The sequence below is a fragment of the Ascaphus truei genome, unplaced genomic scaffold (assembly GCF_040206685.1).
Source record: "Ascaphus truei isolate aAscTru1 unplaced genomic scaffold, aAscTru1.hap1 HAP1_SCAFFOLD_525, whole genome shotgun sequence".
Classification (NCBI taxonomy): Eukaryota; Metazoa; Chordata; class Amphibia; order Anura; family Ascaphidae; genus Ascaphus; species Ascaphus truei.
In genome coordinates this window covers 215,527-231,379 of record NW_027456856.1, presented here as the reverse complement: position 1 = coordinate 231,379, position 15,853 = coordinate 215,527, and the positions used below count along the sequence as shown (strand labels likewise).

The following is a 15,853-nucleotide window of genomic DNA, read 5'->3' as shown; positions in this document are numbered from 1 at the left end:
GGGTCTGGGAGAGAGCTGCTGGGGTCTGGGAGAGAGAGGTGCTGGGGTCTGGGAGAGAGGTGCTGGGGTCTGGGAGAGGGAGGTGCTGGGGTCTGAGAGAGAGGTGCTGAGGTCTGGGAGAGAGGTGCTGGGGTCTGGGGAGAGGTGCTGGGGTCTGGGAGAGAGGTGCTGGGGTCTGGGAGAGAGGTGCTGGGGTCTGGGAGAGAGGTGCTGGGGTCTGGGAGAGGGAGGTGCTGGGGTCTGGGAGAGAGGTGCTGGGGTCTGAGAGAGAGGTGCTGGGGTCTGGGAGAGAGGTGCTGGGGTCTGGGAGAGAGGTGCTGGGGTCTGGGAGGGAGGTGCCGGGGTCTGGGAGAGAGGTGTTGGGGTCTGGGAGAGAGGTGCTGGGGTCTGGGAGAGAGGTGCTGGGGTCTGGGAGAGAGGTGCTGGGGTCTGGGAGAGAGGTGCTGGGGTCTGGGAGAGGGAGGTGCTGGGGTCTGGGAGAGAGGTGCTGGGGTCTGAGAGAGAGGTGCTGGGGTCTGGGAGAGAGGTGCTGGGTCTGGGAGAGAGGTGCTGGGTCTGGGAGAGAGGTGCTGGGGTCTGAGAGAGAGGTGCTGGGGTCTGGGAGAGAGGTGCTGGGGTCTGGGAGAGAGGTGCTGAGGTCTGGGAGAGAGGTGCTGGGGTCTGGGAGAGAGAGGTGCTGGGGTCTGGGAGAGGGAGGTGCTGGGTCTGGGAGAGAGGTGCTGGGGTCTGAGAGAGAGGTGCTGGGGTCTGGGAGAGAGGTGCTGGGGTCTGGGAGAGAGGTGCTGGGGTCTGGGAGAGAGGTGCTGGGGTCTGGGAGAGAGGTGCTGGGGTCTGGGAGAGAGGTGCTGGGGTTTGGGAGAGAGGTGCTGGGGTCTGGGAGAGAGGTGCTGGGGTCTGGGAGAGAGGTGCTGGGGTTTGGGAGGGAGGTGCTGGGGTCTGGGAGGGAGGTGCTAGAGTCTGGGAGAGAGGCGCCGGGGTCTGGGAGGGAGGCGCTGGGGTCTGGGAGAGAGGTGCTGGGGTCTGGGAGAGAGGTGCTGGGGTCTGGGAGGGAGGTGCTGGGGTCTGGGAGGGAGGTGCCGGGGTCTGGGAGAGAGGTGCTGGGGTCTGGGAGAGAGGTGCTGGGGTCTGGGGGAGAGAGGTGCCGGGGTCTGGGAGAGAGGTGCTGGGGTCTGGGAGAGAGAGGGGCCAGGGTCTGGGAGAGAGGTGCCGGGGTCTGGGAGGGAGGTGCTGGGGTCTGGGAGAGAGGCGCTGGGGTCTGGGAGAGAGGTGCTGGGGTCTGGGAGAGAGGTGCTGGGGTCTGGGAGAGAGGCGCTGGGGTCTGGGAGAGAGGCGCTGGTGTCTGGGACTCGGAGAGAGGTGCTGGGGTCTGGGAGAGAGGTGCTGGGGTCTGGGAGAGAGGTGCTGGGGTCTGGGGGAGAGGCGCTGGGGTCTGGGAGAGAGGTGCCGGGGTCTGGGAGAGAGGCGCTGGGGTCTGGGAGAGAGGTGCTGGGGTCTGGGAGGGAGGTGCTGGGGTCTGGGAGAGAGGTGCCGGGGTCTGGGAGAGAGAGCTGGGGTCTGGGAGGGAGGTGCCGGGGTCTGGGAGAGAGGTGCTGGGGTCTGGGAGAGAGGTGCTGGGGTCTGGGAGAGAGGTGCTGGGGTCTGGGAGAGAGGGGCTGGGGTCTGGGAGAGAGGTGCTGGGGTCTGGGAGAGAGGTGCTGGGGTCTGGGAGAGAGGTGCTGGGGTCTGGGAGAGAGGCGCTGGGGTCTGGGAGAGAGGTGCTGGGGTCTGGGAGAGAGGTGCTGGGGTCTGGGAGAGAGGGGCTGGTAGAGAGGTGCTGGGAGAGAGGTGCCGGGGTCTGGGAGAGAGGGGCTGGTAGAGAGGTGCTGGGAGAGAGGTGCCGGGGTCTGGGAGAGAGGTGCTGGGGTCAGGGAGAGAGGTGCTGGGGTCTGGGAGGGAGGTGCTGGGGTCTGGGAGAGAGGTGCCGGGGTCTGGGAGAGAGGTGCCGGGGTCTGGGAGAGAGGTGCTGGGGTCTGGGAGAGAGGTGCTGGGGTCTGGGAGAGAGGTGCTGGGGTCTGGGAGAGAGGTGCTGGGGTCTGGGAGAGAGGTGCTGGGGTCTGGGAGAGAGAGGTGCTGGGGTCTGGGAGAGAGGTGCTGCGGTCTGGGAGAGAGGTGCTGGGGTCTGGGAGAGAGGTGCTGAGGTCTGGGAGAGGGAGGTGCTGGGGTCTGAGAGAGAGGTGCTGGGGTCTGGGAGAGAGGTGCTGGGGTCTGGGAGAGAGGTGCTGGGGTCTGGGAGAGAGGTGCTGGGGTCTGGGAGAGGGAGGTGCTGGGGTCTGGGAGAGGGAGGTGCTGGGGTCTGGGAGAGAGGTGCTGGGGTCTGAGAGAGAGGTGCTGGGGTCTGGGAGAGAGGTGCTGGGGTCTGGGAGAGAGGTGCTGAGGTCTGGGAGAGAGGTGCCGGGGTCTGGGAGAGAGGTGCCGGGGTCTGGGAGGGAGGTGCCGGGGTCTGGGAGAGAGCTGCTGGGGTCTGGGAGAGAGAGGTGCTGGGGTCTGGGAGAGAGGTGCTGGGGTCTGGGAGAGGGAGGTGCTGGGGTCTGAGAGAGAGGTGCTGGGGTCTGGGAGAGAGGTGCTGGGGTCTGGGAGAGAGGTGCTGGGGTCTGGGAGAGAGGTGCTGGGGTCTGGGAGAGAGGTGCTGGGGTCTGGGAGAGAGGTGCTGGGGTCTGGGAGAGGGAGGTGCTGGGGTCTGGGAGAGAGGTGCTGGGGTCTGAGAGAGAGGTGCTGGGGTCTGGGAGAGAGGTGCTGGGGTCTGGGAGAGGTGCTGAGGTCTGGGAGAGAGGTGCTGGGGTCTGGGAGAGAGAGGTGCTGGGGTCTGGGAGAGGGAGGTGCTGGGTCTGGGAGAGAGGTGCTGGGGTCTGAGAGAGAGGTGCTGGGGTCTGGGAGAGAGGTGCTGGGGTCTGGGAGAGAGGTGCTGGGGTCTGGGAGAGAGGTGCTGGGGTCTGGGAGAGAGGTGCTGGGGTCTGGGAGAGAGGGGCTGGGAGAGAGGTGCTGGGAGAGAGGTGCCGGGGTCTGGGAGAGAGGTGCTGGGGTCAGGGAGAGAGGTGCTGGGGTCTGGGAGGGAGGTGCTGGGGTCTGGGAGAGAGGTGCCGGGGTCTGGGAGAGAGGTGCCGGGGTCTGGGATTGAGGTGCTGGGGTCTGGGAGAGAGGTGCTGGGGTCTGGGAGAGAGGTGCTGGGGTCTGGGAGAGAGGTGCTGGGGTCTGGGAGAGAGGTGCTGGGGTCTGGGAGAGAGAGGTGCTGGGGTCTGGGAGAGAGGTGCTGCGGTCTGGGAGAGAGGTGCTGGGGTCTGGGAGAGAGGTGCTGAGGTCTGGGAGAGGGAGGTGCTGGGGTCTGAGAGAGAGGTGCTGGGGTCTGGGAGAGAGGTGCTGGGGTCTGGGAGAGAGGTGCTGGGGTCTGGGAGAGAGCTGCTGGGGTCTGGGAGAGAGAGGTGCTGGGGTCTGGGAGAGAGGTGCTGGGGTCTGGGAGAGGGAGGTGCTGGGGTCTGAGAGAGAGGTGCTGGGGTCTGGGAGAGAGGTGCTGGGGTCTGGGAGAGAGGTGCTGGGGTCTGGGAGAGAGGTGCTGGGGTCTGGGAGAGAGGTGCTGGGGTCTGGGAGAGAGGTGCTAGGGTCTGGGAGAGAGGTGCTGGGGTCTGGGAGAGAGGTGCCGGGGTCTGGGAGAGAGGTGCCGGGGTCTGGGAGAGAGGTGCTGGGGTCTGGGAGAGAGGTGCTGGGGTCTGGGAGAGAGGTGCTGGGGTCTGGGAGAGAGGCGCTGGGGTCTGGGAGAGAGGTGCTGGGGTCTGGGAGAGAGGTGCTGGGGTCTGGGAGAGAGGCGCTGGGGTCTGGGAGAGAGGCGCTGGTGTCTGGGACTCGGAGAGAGGTGCTGGGGTCTGGGAGAGAGGTGCTGGGGTCTGGGAGAGAGGTGCTGGGGTCTGGGGGAGAGGCGCTGGGGTCTGGGAGAGAGGTGCCGGGGTCTGGGAGAGAGGCGCTGGGGTCTGGGAGAGAGGTGCTGGGGTCTGGGAGGGAGGTGCTGGGGTCTGGGAGAGAGGTGCCGGGGTCTGGGAGAGAGAGCTGGGGTCTGGGAGGGAGGTGCCGGGGTCTGGGAGAGAGGTGCTGGGGTCTGGGAGAGAGGTGCTGGGGTCTGGGAGAGAGGTGCTGGGGTCTGGGAGAGAGGGGCTGGGGTCTGGGAGAGAGGTGCTGGGGTCTGGGAGAGAGGTGCTGGGGTCTGGGAGAGAGGTGCTGGGGTCTGGGAGAGAGGCGCTGGGGTCTGGGAGAGAGGTGCTGGGGTCTGGGAGAGAGGTGCTGGGGTCTGGGAGAGAGGGGCTGGGAGAGAGGTGCTGGGAGAGAGGTGCCGGGGTCTGGGAGAGAGGTGCTGGGGTCAGGGAGAGAGGTGCTGGGGTCTGGGAGGGAGGTGCTGGGGTCTGGGAGAGAGGTGCCGGGGTCTGGGAGAGAGGTGCCGGGGTCTGGGAGAGAGGTGCTGGGGTCTGGGAGAGAGGTGCTGGGGTCTGGGAGAGAGGTGCTGGGGTCTGGGAGAGAGGTGCTGGGGTCTGGGAGAGAGGTGCTGGGGTCTGGGAGAGAGAGGTGCTGGGGTCTGGGAGAGAGGTGCTGCGGTCTGGGAGAGAGGTGCTGGGGTCTGGGAGAGAGGTGCTGAGGTCTGGGAGAGGGAGGTGCTGGGGTCTGAGAGAGAGGTGCTGGGGTCTGGGAGAGAGGTGCTGGGGTCTGGGAGAGAGGTGCTGGGGTCTGGGAGAGAGGTGCTGGGGTCTGGGAGAGGGAGGTGCTGGGGTCTGGGAGAGGGAGGTGCTGGGGTCTGGGAGAGAGGTGCTGGGGTCTGAGAGAGAGGTGCTGGGGTCTGGGAGAGAGGTGCTGGGGTCTGGGAGAGAGGTGCTGAGGTCTGGGAGAGAGGTGCCGGGGTCTGGGAGAGAGGTGCCGGGGTCTGGGAGGGAGGTGCCGGGGTCTGGGAGAGAGCTGCTGGGGTCTGGGAGAGAGAGGTGCTGGGGTCTGGGAGAGAGGTGCTGGGGTCTGGGAGAGGGAGGTGCTGGGGTCTGAGAGAGAGGTGCTGGGGTCTGGGAGAGAGGTGCTGGGGTCTGGGAGAGAGGTGCTGGGGTCTGGGAGAGAGGTGCTGGGGTCTGGGAGAGAGGTGCTGGGGTCTGGGAGAGAGGTGCTGGGGTCTGGGAGAGGGAGGTGCTGGGGTCTGGGAGAGAGGTGCTGGGGTCTGAGAGAGAGGTGCTGGGGTCTGGGAGAGAGGTGCTGGGGTCTGGGAGAGAGGTGCTGAGGTCTGGGAGAGAGGTGCTGGGGTCTGGGAGAGAGAGGTGCTGGGGTCTGGGAGAGGGAGGTGCTGGGTCTGGGAGAGAGGTGCTGGGGTCTGAGAGAGAGGTGCTGGGGTCTGGGAGAGAGGTGCTGGGGTCTGGGAGAGAGGTGCTGGGGTCTGGGAGAGAGGTGCTGGGGTCTGGGAGAGAGGTGCTGGGGTCTGGGAGAGAGGGGCTGGGAGAGAGGTGCTGGGAGAGAGGTGCCGGGGTCTGGGAGAGAGGTGCTGGGGTCAGGGAGAGAGGTGCTGGGGTCTGGGAGGGAGGTGCTGGGGTCTGGGAGAGAGGTGCCGGGGTCTGGGAGAGAGGTGCCGGGGTCTGGGAGAGAGGTGCTGGGGTCTGGGAGAGAGGTGCTGGGGTCTGGGAGAGAGGTGCTGGGGTCTGGGAGAGAGGTGCTGGGGTCTGGGAGAGAGGTGCTGGGGTCTGGGAGAGAGAGGTGCTGGGGTCTGGGAGAGAGGTGCTGCGGTCTGGGAGAGAGGTGCTGGGGTCTGGGAGAGAGGTGCTGAGGTCTGGGAGAGGGAGGTGCTGGGGTCTGAGAGAGAGGTGCTGGGGTCTGGGAGAGAGGTGCTGGGGTCTGGGAGAGAGGTGCTGGGGTCTGGGAGAGAGCTGCTGGGGTCTGGGAGAGAGAGGTGCTGGGGTCTGGGAGAGAGGTGCTGGGGTCTGGGAGAGGGAGGTGCTGGGGTCTGAGAGAGAGGTGCTGGGGTCTGGGAGAGAGGTGCTGGGGTCTGGGAGAGAGGTGCTGGGGTCTGGGAGAGAGGTGCTGGGGTCTGGGAGAGAGGTGCTGGGGTCTGGGAGAGAGGTGCTGGGGTCTGGGAGAGGGAGGTGCTGGGGTCTGGGAGAGAGGTGCTGGGGTCTGAGAGAGAGGTGCTGGGGTCTGGGAGAGAGGTGCTGGGGTCTGGGAGAGAGGTGCTGAGGTCTGGGAGAGAGGTGCTGGGGTCTGGGAGAGAGAGGTGCTGGGGTCTGGGAGAGGGAGGTGCTGGGTCTGGGAGAGAGGTGCTGGGGTCTGAGAGAGAGGTGCTGGGGTCTGGGAGAGAGGTGCTGGGGTCTGGGAGAGAGGTGCTGGGGTCTGGGAGGGAGGCGCTGGGGTCTGGGAGAGAGGTGCTGGGGTCAGGGAGAGAGGTGCCGGGGTCTGGGAGAGAGGTGCCGGGGTCTGGGAGAGAGGTGCTGGGGTCTGGGGGAGAGGCGCTGGGGTCTGGGAGAGAGGTGCCGGGGTCTGGGAGAGAGGTGCTGGGGTCTGGGAGAGAGGTGCTGGGGTCTGGGGGAGAGGTGCCGGGGTCTGGGAGAGAGGTGCCGGGGTCTGGGAGAGAGGTGCCGGGGTCTGGGAGAGAGGTGCCGGGGTCTGGGAGAGAGGTGCTGGGGTCTGGGAGAGAGGTGCCGGGGTCTGGGAGAGAGGTGCTGGGGTCTGGGAGAGAGGTGCTGGGGTCTGGGAGAGAGGTGCTGGGGTCTGGGAGAGAAGTGCTGGGGTCTGGGAGAGAGGTGCCGGGGTCTGGGGGAGAGAGGTGCCGGGGTCTGGGAGAGAGGTGCCGGGGTCTGGGAGAGAGGTGCTGGGGTCTGGGAGAGAGGTGCTGGGGTCTGGGAGAGAGGTGCTGGGGTCTGGGAGAGAGGTGCTGGGGTCTGGGAGAGAGGTGCTGGGGTCTGGGAGGGAGGTGCTGGGGTCTGGGAGGGAGGTGCCGGGGTCTGGGAGAGAGGTGCTGGGGTCTGGGAGAGAGGTGCTGGGGTCTGGGAGAGAGGTGCTGGGGTCTGGGAGGGAGGTGCTGGGGTCTGGGAGAGAGGTGCTGGGGTCTGGGAGAGAGGTGCTGGGGTCTGGGAGAGAGGTGCTGGGGTCTGGGAGAGAGGTGCTGGGGTCTGGGAGAGAGGTGCCAGGGTCTGGGAGAGAGGTGCCGGGGTCTGGGAGGGAGGTGCTGGGGTCTGGGAGGGAGGTGCCGGGGTCTGGGAGAGAGGTGCTGGGGTCTGGGAGAGAGGTGCTGGGGTCTGGGAGAGAGGTGCCGGGGTCTGGGAGAGAGGTGCTGGGGTCTGGGAGAGAGGTGCTGGGGTCTGGGAGAGAGGTGCTGGGGTCTGGGAGAGAGGTGCTGGGGTCTGGGAGAGAGGTGCTGGGGTCTGGGAGGGAGGTGCTGGGGTCTGGGAGGGAGGTGCCGGGGTCTGGGAGAGAGGTGCTGGGGTCTGGGAGAGAGGTGCTGGGGTCTGGGAGAGAGGTGCTGGGGTCTGGGAGGGAGGTGCTGGGGTCTGGGAGAGAGGTGCTGGGGTCTGGGAGAGAGGTGCTGGGGTCTGGGAGAGAGGTGCTGGGGTCTGGGAGAGAGGTGCTGGGGTCTGGGAGAGAGGTGCCGGGGTCTGGGAGAGAGGTGCCGGGGTCTGGGAGGGAGGTGCTGGGGTCTGGGAGGGAGGTGCCGGGGTCTGGGAGAGAGGTGCTGGGGTCTGGGAGAGAGGTGCTGGGGTCTGGGGGAGAGAGGTGCCGGGGTCTGGGAGAGAGGTGCTGGGGTCTGGGAGAGAGAGGGGCCGGGGTCTGGGAGAGAGGTGCCGGGGTCTGGGAGGGAGGTGCTGGGGTCTGGGAGAGAGGCGCTGGGGTCTGGGAGAGAGGTGCTGGTGTCTGGGACTCGGAGAGAGGTGCTGGGGTCTGGGAGAGAGGTGCTGGGGTCTGGGAGAGAGGTGCTGGGGTCTGGGGGAGAGGCGCTGGGGTCTGGGAGAGAGGTGCCGGGGTCTGGGAGAGAGGCGCTGGGGTCTGGGAGAGAGGTGCTGGGGTCTGGGAGGGAGGTGCTGGGGTCTGGGAGAGAGGTGCCGGGGTCTGGGAGAGAGAGCTGGGGTCTGGGAGGGAGGTGCCGGGGTCTGGGAGAGAGGTGCTGGGGTCTGGGAGAGAGGTGCTGGGGTCTGGGAGAGAGGTGCTGGGGTCTGGGAGAGAGGTGCTTGGGTCTGGGAGAGAGGCGCTGGGGTCTGGGGGAGAGGTGCTGGGGTCTGGGAGAGAGGTGCTGGGGTCTGGGAGAGAGGTGCTGGGGTCTGGGAGAGAGGTGCTTGGGTCTGGGAGAGAGGCGCTGGGGTCTGGGGGAGAGGTGCTGGGGTCTGGGAGAGAGGTGCTGGGGTCTGGGAGAGAGGTGCTGGGGTCTGGGAGAGAGGCGCTGGGGTCTGGGGGAGAGGTGCTGGGGTCTGGGAGAGAGGTGCTGGGGTCTGGGAGAGAGGTGCTGGGGTCTGGGGGAGAGGTGCTGGGGTCTGGGAGAGAGGGGCCGGGGTCTGGGAGAGAAGTGCTGGGGTCTGGGAGAGAGGTGCTGGGGTCTGGGAGAGAGGGGCCGGGGTCTGGGAGGGAGGTGCCGGGGTCTGGGAGAGAGGTGCTGGGGTCTGGGAGAGAGGTGCTGGGGTCTGGGAGGGAGGTGCCGGGGTCTGGGAGAGAGGTGCTGGGGTCTGGGGGAGAGGTGCCGGGGTCTGGGAGAGAGGTGCTGGGGTCTGGGAGAGAGGTGCTGGGGTCTGGGAGAGAGGTGCTGGGGTCTGAGAGAGAGGTGCCGGGGTCTGGGAGGGAGGTGATGGGGTCTGGGAGAGAGGTGCTGGGGTCTGGGAGAGAGGTGATGGGGTCTGGGAGAGAGGTGCCGGGGTCTGGGAGGGAGGTGCCGGGGTCTGGGAGAGAGGTGCTGGGGTCTGGGAGAGAGGCGCTGGGGTCTGGGAGAGAGGTGCTGGGGTCTGGGAGAGAGGTGCTGGGGTCTGAGAGAGAGGTGCTGGGGTCTGGGAGGGAGGTGCTGGGGTCTGGGGGAGAGGTGCTGGGGTCTGGGAGAGAGGTGCCGGGGCCTGGGAGAGAGGTGCCGGGGTCTGGGAGAGAGGTGCCGGGGTCTGGGAGAGAGGCGCTGGGGTCTGGGAGGGAGGTGCTGGGGTCTGGGGGAGAGGTGCCGGGGTCTGGGAGAGAGGTGCCGGGGTCTGGGAGAGAGGTGCCGGGGTCTGGGAGAGAGGTGCTGGGGTCTGGGAGAGAGGTGCTGGGGTCTGGGAGAGAGGTGCTGAGGTCTGGGAGAGAGGTGCTGGGGTCTGGGAGAGAGGTGCTGGGGTCTGGGAGAGAGGTGCTGGGGTCTGGGAGAGAGGTGCTGGGGTCTGGGAGAGAGGTGCTGGGGTCTGGGAGAGAGGTGCTGGGGTCTGGGAGAGAGGCACTGGGGTCTGGGAGAGAGGGGCTGGGAGAGAGGTGCTGGGGTTTGGGAGAGAGGTGCTGGGGTCTGGGAGAGAGGTGCTGGGGTCTGGGAGAGAGGTGCTGGGGTCTGGGAGAGAGGGTCTGGGGTCTGGGAGAGAGGTGCTGGGGTCTGGGAGAGAGGTGCTGGGGTCTGGGAGAGAGGTGCTGGGGTCTGGGAGAGAGGTGCTGGGGTCTGGGAGAGAGGTGCTGGGGTCTGGGAGAGAGGTGCTGGGGTCTGGGAGAGAGGTGCTGGGGTCTGGGAGAGAGGCGCTGGGGTCTGGGAGAGAGGGGCTGGGAGAGAGGTGCTGGGGTTTGGGAGAGAGGTGCTGGGGTCTGGGAGAGAGGTGCTGGGGTCTGGGAGAGAGGTGCTGGGGTCTGGGAGAGAGGTGCTGGGGTCTGGGAGAGAGGTGCTGGGGTCTGGGAGAGAGGTGCTGGGGTCTGGGAGAGAGGTGCTGGGGTCTGGGAGAGAGGCGCTGGGGTCTGGGAGAGAGGCGCTGGGGTCTGGGAGAGGGGCTGGGAGAGAGGTGCTGGGGTTTGGGAGAGAGGTGCTGGGGTCTGGGAGAGAGGTGCTGGGGTCTGGGAGGGAGGTGCTGGGGTCTGGGAGAGAGGGTCTGGGGTCTGGGAGAGGTTCTGGGGTCTGGGAGAGAGGTGCTGGGGTCTGGGAGAGAGGGTCTGGGGTCTGGGAGAGAGGGTCTGGGGTCTGGGAGAGAACGGCTGGGAGAGAGGTGCTGGGGTTTGGGAGAGAGGTGCTGGGGTCTGGGAGAGAGGTGCTGGGGTCTGGGAGAGAGGTGCTGGGGTCTGGGAGAGAGGTGCTAGGGTCTGGGAGAGAGGGGCTGGGGTCTGGGAGAGAGGTGCTGGGGTCTGGGAGAGAGGCGCTGTGGTCTGTGAAAGAGGTGCTGGGGTCTGGGAGAGAGGTGCTGGGGTCTGGGAGAGAGGTGCTGGGGTCTGGGAGAGAGGGTCTGGGGTCTGGGAGAGAGGGGCTGGGAGAGAGGTGCTGGGGTCTGGGAGAGAGGGGCTGGGGGCTGGGAGAGGGTCTGGGAGTGAGGTGCTGGGGTCTGGGAGAGAGGTGCTGGGGTCTGGGAGAGAGGTGCTGGGGTCTAGGAGAGAGGTGCTGGGGTCTGGGAGAGAGGTGCTGGGGTCTGGGAGAGAGGTGCTGGGGTCTGGGAGAGAGGTGCTGGGGTCTGGGAGAGACCGTGCTGGGGTCTGGGAGAGAGGTGCTGGGGTCTAGGAGGGGGCTGGGGCAGCCCCCACCATCACAGGGGGTTTGTCCCCAACCACCAATCACGAGCCGGGGGCTCTTCTGGCTTTACCCAATCAAAGAACGGGGCGTACTTAGGTTCAGGATGCCGGCAAAGCGGGAAATATGAACTGGCCAATGGAAATCGCGCCTGCGAGCTCCATCTCGGCAACGGCTTTCCCTGTCCCGCCCATTACCGCCCGCTGGCAGGCGCCTCAGTCTCTGCCAAATACAAAGGGTCTCACCCGCTGATAGCCCACCCAAAGACATGTTCCTCCACCCTTCCCCGCTGGGGTCTGGGAGAGAGGTGCTGGGGTCTGGGAGAGGGGTGCTGGGATCTGGGAGAGAGGTGCTGGGGTCTGGGAGAGGGGTGCTGGGGTCTGGGAGAGAGGTGCTGGGGTCTGGGAGAGGGGTGCTGGGGTCTGGGAGAGGGGTGCTGGGGTCTGGGAGAGAGGTGCTGGGGTCTGGGAGAGAGGTGCTGGGGTCTGGGAGAGAGAGGTGCTGGGGTCTGGGAGAGAGGTGCTGGGGTCTGGGAGAGAGGTGCTGGGGTCTGGGAGAGAGGTGCTGGGGTCTGGGAGAGAGAGGTGCTGGGGTCTGGGAGAGAGGTGCTGGGGTCTGGGAGAGAGGTGCTGGGGTCTGAGAGAGAGGTGCTGGGGTCTGGGAGAGAGGTGCTGGGGTCTGGGAGAGAGGTGCTGGGGTCTGGGAGAGAGGTGCTGGGGTCTGGGAGAGGGGTGCTGGGGTCTGAGAAAGAGAGGTGCTGGGGTCTGAGAAAGAGAGGTGCTGGGGTCTGGGAGAGAGGTGCTGGGGTCTGAGAAAGAGAGGTGCTGGGGTCTGAGAGAGAGAGGTGCTGGGGTCTGGGAGAGAGGTGCTGGGGTCTGAGAAAGAGAGGTGCTGGGGTCTGAGAGAGAGAGGTGCTGGGGTCTGGGAGAGAGGTGCTGGGGTCTGAGAAAGAGAGGTGCTGGGGTCTGAGAGAGAGAGGTGCTGGGGTCTGGGAGAGAGGTGCTGGGGTCTGGGAGAGGGAGGTGCTGGGGTCTGGGAGAGAGGTGCTGGGGTCTGGGAGAGAGGTGCTGGGGTCTGGGAGAGAGGTGCTGGGGTCTGGGAGAGAGGTGCTGGGGTCTGGGAGAGAGGTGCTGGGGTCTGGGAGAGAGGTGCTGGAGTCTGGGAGAGAGGTGCTGGGGTCTGGGAGAGAGGTGCTGGGGTCTGGGAGAGAGGTGCTGGGGTCTGGGAGGGGGCTGGGGCAGCCCCTACCATCACATGGGGTTTGTCCCCAACCACCAATCACGAGCCGGGGGCTCTTCTGGCTTTACCCAATCAAAGAACGGGGCGTACTTATGTTCAGGATGCCGGCAAAGTGGGAAATATGAACTGGCCAATGGAAATCGCGCCTGCGAGCTCCATCTCGGCAACGGCTTTCCCTGTCCCGCCCATTACCGCCCGCTGGGCAGGCGCCTCAGTCTCTGCCAAATACAAAGGGTCTCACCCGCTGATAGCCCATCCAAAGACATGTTCCTCCAACCTTCCCCGCCTGCCAGCTGTCCTGACACCTTGCCCATCCGTCCCTTTGATCCCCTATTGCCATGCAGACCCCTCGGCTAATTACATTACCTGTAATTGTCTGTCTGTATAGCAATGGATACCCATCTTTCTACATTGAGAACTTGGTCCTTAAAACATGGTCCCTAAAACTAGGTTTATTAAAACAGGCTCCTTCACTGTGTTTTAAAACTCGATTGTAGAACATGCTTGTGGGGTAAAGATTCCCCACAGAGTTACATTAATCCTCCTGTGACGGGGAGGAGGTAACCAGGCCATCAATAAAGGTCTTCTGCCCGGCTGGTTACCTCTGAGCCATACTGGGGAGATTAGAGTGTCAGCTCTTGAACCCAGTCATGGCACATGCATTGTACTGTAATAAAGAATTTGTGTGTGTTTTACCTTTGCAGGAGTGCTACCCAGCGGAGATTCCCAGGCAAGAGTTTCAGGGTGAGTTTTGCGGTGAAAGTGTTGTTGGAATGTGTCTAGGTAGAAGGGGTCTATAGTTGCTGGCCACCCCAAAAAGGTATCCGGTAATCAGGTCAGGTTCCCAGAGACATGTAGTCACAGACCTCCGGGCAAAATTCTCCCTGGAAAACAGTTGCGTGACTCACCGCCAGGTTCCCCTGCTTCAGCACAGACCAGAATGGTAAAAGACGGCATAGGGATATGTGTATCTCGGGTACAATCTGGGGTCCCTAGGTTAATGGGAGTCCCCCAGTATATGCCCAATCACCAGAACCAAGCAAAGAGCTTCTGGGGTGCTTCAACCATCAGTAAGGTTGCAAGCTGATTTTATTTTAAGCCATCAGCCAATCCGGTCCTGAGATTCTAAGCGCCAAGACAGCAGCGGCAAATTCAGAATCACCAAAAGATGCTCTTGGAGAAATAGACGCGAGCCGGCTTCAGAAATTTCAAGGCAAGAAATTTTCTAAGTCCCACTTTTCGGGGCCAAGTTCTGAGAATAGAACGCAGCGGTCGTGGCTGGAACTACACGCTGAAAAGAGTACCAGGACGTTTGGTACTATCTGCCGGTCATGGGATTTTGGCACCTCCGGAAGAGACACAGCGGTGGCGTCTGGAACTACCTGCCGATTGGAGTTCCAGGACTTTTCGGGCTAAACCCCGGTAACTTAAAGACTTTGTTTTATGGACTGTCAAAGTTAGGAAAGGCCAGTTTTCTCACACAGACCCCCAGTAAGTGTGTTTTTCCATTGTACATTGTAATCCACTGTGTGTACGTCTGTTTCCAAGGAATAAATCACAATTTATTTTACCTCCTTGTTTTGCTCAATGTTATAATCCCGGTTAAAAAGGGGTAAATGCCTGGTCTCCCGTGACACCTCCATAACACACCGTTTTATGTACATACGCGTACCCGCAAATCATACACTATTTGCGGGTAAAATAACAGTACTCCCAGTATAACCGGTCAGCAACACTTTACACCATTTTTAACCCTCTTTGTCCCCCCCCAACATACACCCTTAAACTCCCGTTCCCAAAGTCCCAGTCCTGCAGTTATTTCCTATAAGGGACCCTAACCACTCAGGGCATCCCCAGATTATAACCCTACAGGGGACAGTATAATGGGAACATGGTTACAGGGGAACACAATAATATACATTTACTGGACCCAAGAGCTAACACTCATAGCTCGTAACACACGGTTTTTAGGGGCAGCCAGCCGGGCTTCACCATTATTATGAAGGCCAGCTACCCCTACCGTCACACCTTCACCTCCATCACTGCGGCGAATTGAAATGCGAAGCTGCCTGGACCTGTGGTTTTCAGAGGGACAGAAAACCGAGGGATACATACAGAAACACATACAAGGAATGTATCCATTCAGCATATAATCACAGATCCAAAAGACATCTGGACCGATCCGGAGGGAGGCCAACTGAATTTAGTAGGACAGTCCGGAATTTGTAGGGAATGTCCCAATTCAAGCTAATCAGCACGGCATAATATCCCACATTAGAAGATGATATGCCTTTCTTTGATTCAAATGAATGGGTCATAAGGTGTATCAAGGCTTAGCACTGCTTAATAAGTAGGACCTATTGTTACCTAAATGTGCTGCTAGGTTGTCCACCAGTGGTGGCTGTGTGAGAGTACCTGAGTTATTACTGAGACCTAGTTGTACAATTCCTGGTATTCCTATATGGATGAAGCCTCTATATTATATTATGTGCATGTTCAATGTTATAATGCCCCCCAGGATGTCTCTGCTTCTGAGGCTGAACGTCGCTCAGCTCCCCCTTCTACTTACCTAAGGAAGACAGACCCTGCACCCCACAGCCCGCTCCCCCAACACCCAGCGCCCTCAGGTGGGGCCAGCATCGTCCAATCATCTGCAGGCATCGGTTACTGAAGCGCGTGGGCTGCTGGCTGGGAGAGAAGAGAACAGGCGCTGATTTACTGCACAATATCTTCATGGGAAATGAGACCGAGGAAATCGCAGCACTGTGGAAATAACCCGAGCTCAGGTTTTATTCTGCCCCACTAAGGAATAATGGTAAAACCGTGAAGATGGCGCCCGCCAGGATGCGGGAGAAAAGGACCATTGTTTTATTGAAGTCAACGATTCTGCGGTATAACCACACCTTCGTCAGGATTGTCATGTTCATGTCCCGACGAAGGTGTGGTTATAGCGCCACACACACACACACTCTGCAGTCCTCCCTCTCTACACACACAGACACACTCTGCAGTCCTCCCTCTCTACACACACAGACACACACTCTGCAGTCCTCCCTCTCTACACACACAGACACACACACACACTCTGCAGTCCTCCCTCTCTACACACACAGACACACACTGTGCAGTCCTCCCTCTCTACACACACAGACACACACTCTGCAGTCCTCCCTCTCTACACACACAGACACACTCTGCAGTCCTCCCTCTCTACACACACAGACACACACTCTGCAGTCCTCCCTCTCTACACACACACAGACACACACTGTGCAGTCCTCCCTCTCTACACACGCACACACACACTCTGCAGTCATCCCTCTCTACACACACAGACACACACTGTGCAGTCCTCCCTCTCTACACACGCACACACACACTCTGCAGTCATCCCTCTCTACACACACAGACACACACTCTGCAGTCCTCCCTCTCTACACACACAGACACACACTCTGCAGTCCCAGCCTCTTCACACACAGACACACCCTGCAGTCCTCCCTCTCTACACACACAGACACACACTCTGCAGTCCCATCCTCTTCACACACAGACACACACTGCAGTCCCATCCTCTTCACACACAGACACACTCTGCAGTCCCATCCTCTTCACACACAGACACACACTCTGCAGTCATCCCTCTCTACACACACAGACACACACTCTGCAGTCCTCCCTCTCTACACACACAGACACACACTCTGCAGTCCTCCCTCTCTACACACACAGACACACACTCTGCAGTCCTCCCTCTCTACACACACAGACACACACTCTGCAGTCCTCCCTCTCTACACACACAGACACACACTCTGCAGTCCTCCCTCTCTACACACACAGACACACACTCTGCAGTCCTCCCTCTCTACACACACAGACACACACTCTGCAGTCCTCCCTCTCTATACACACAGACACACACTCTGCAGTCCTCCC

At 63.0% G+C, this 15,853-nt stretch overlaps 1 protein-coding gene across 1 annotated transcript in view; it reads right to left on the bottom strand.

Moving 5' to 3' along the window:
- Positions 1-15,853, bottom strand: part of FBXO41 (F-box protein 41) — a 155,401-nt gene that overhangs the window by 19,706 nt on the left and 119,842 nt on the right. The window contains exon 10 of the mRNA XM_075584279.1: positions 14,484-14,602. Coding sequence (XP_075440394.1) covers positions 14,484-14,602 — 119 coding nt within the window. The remainder of the gene's footprint in view (positions 1-14,483; positions 14,603-15,853) is intronic.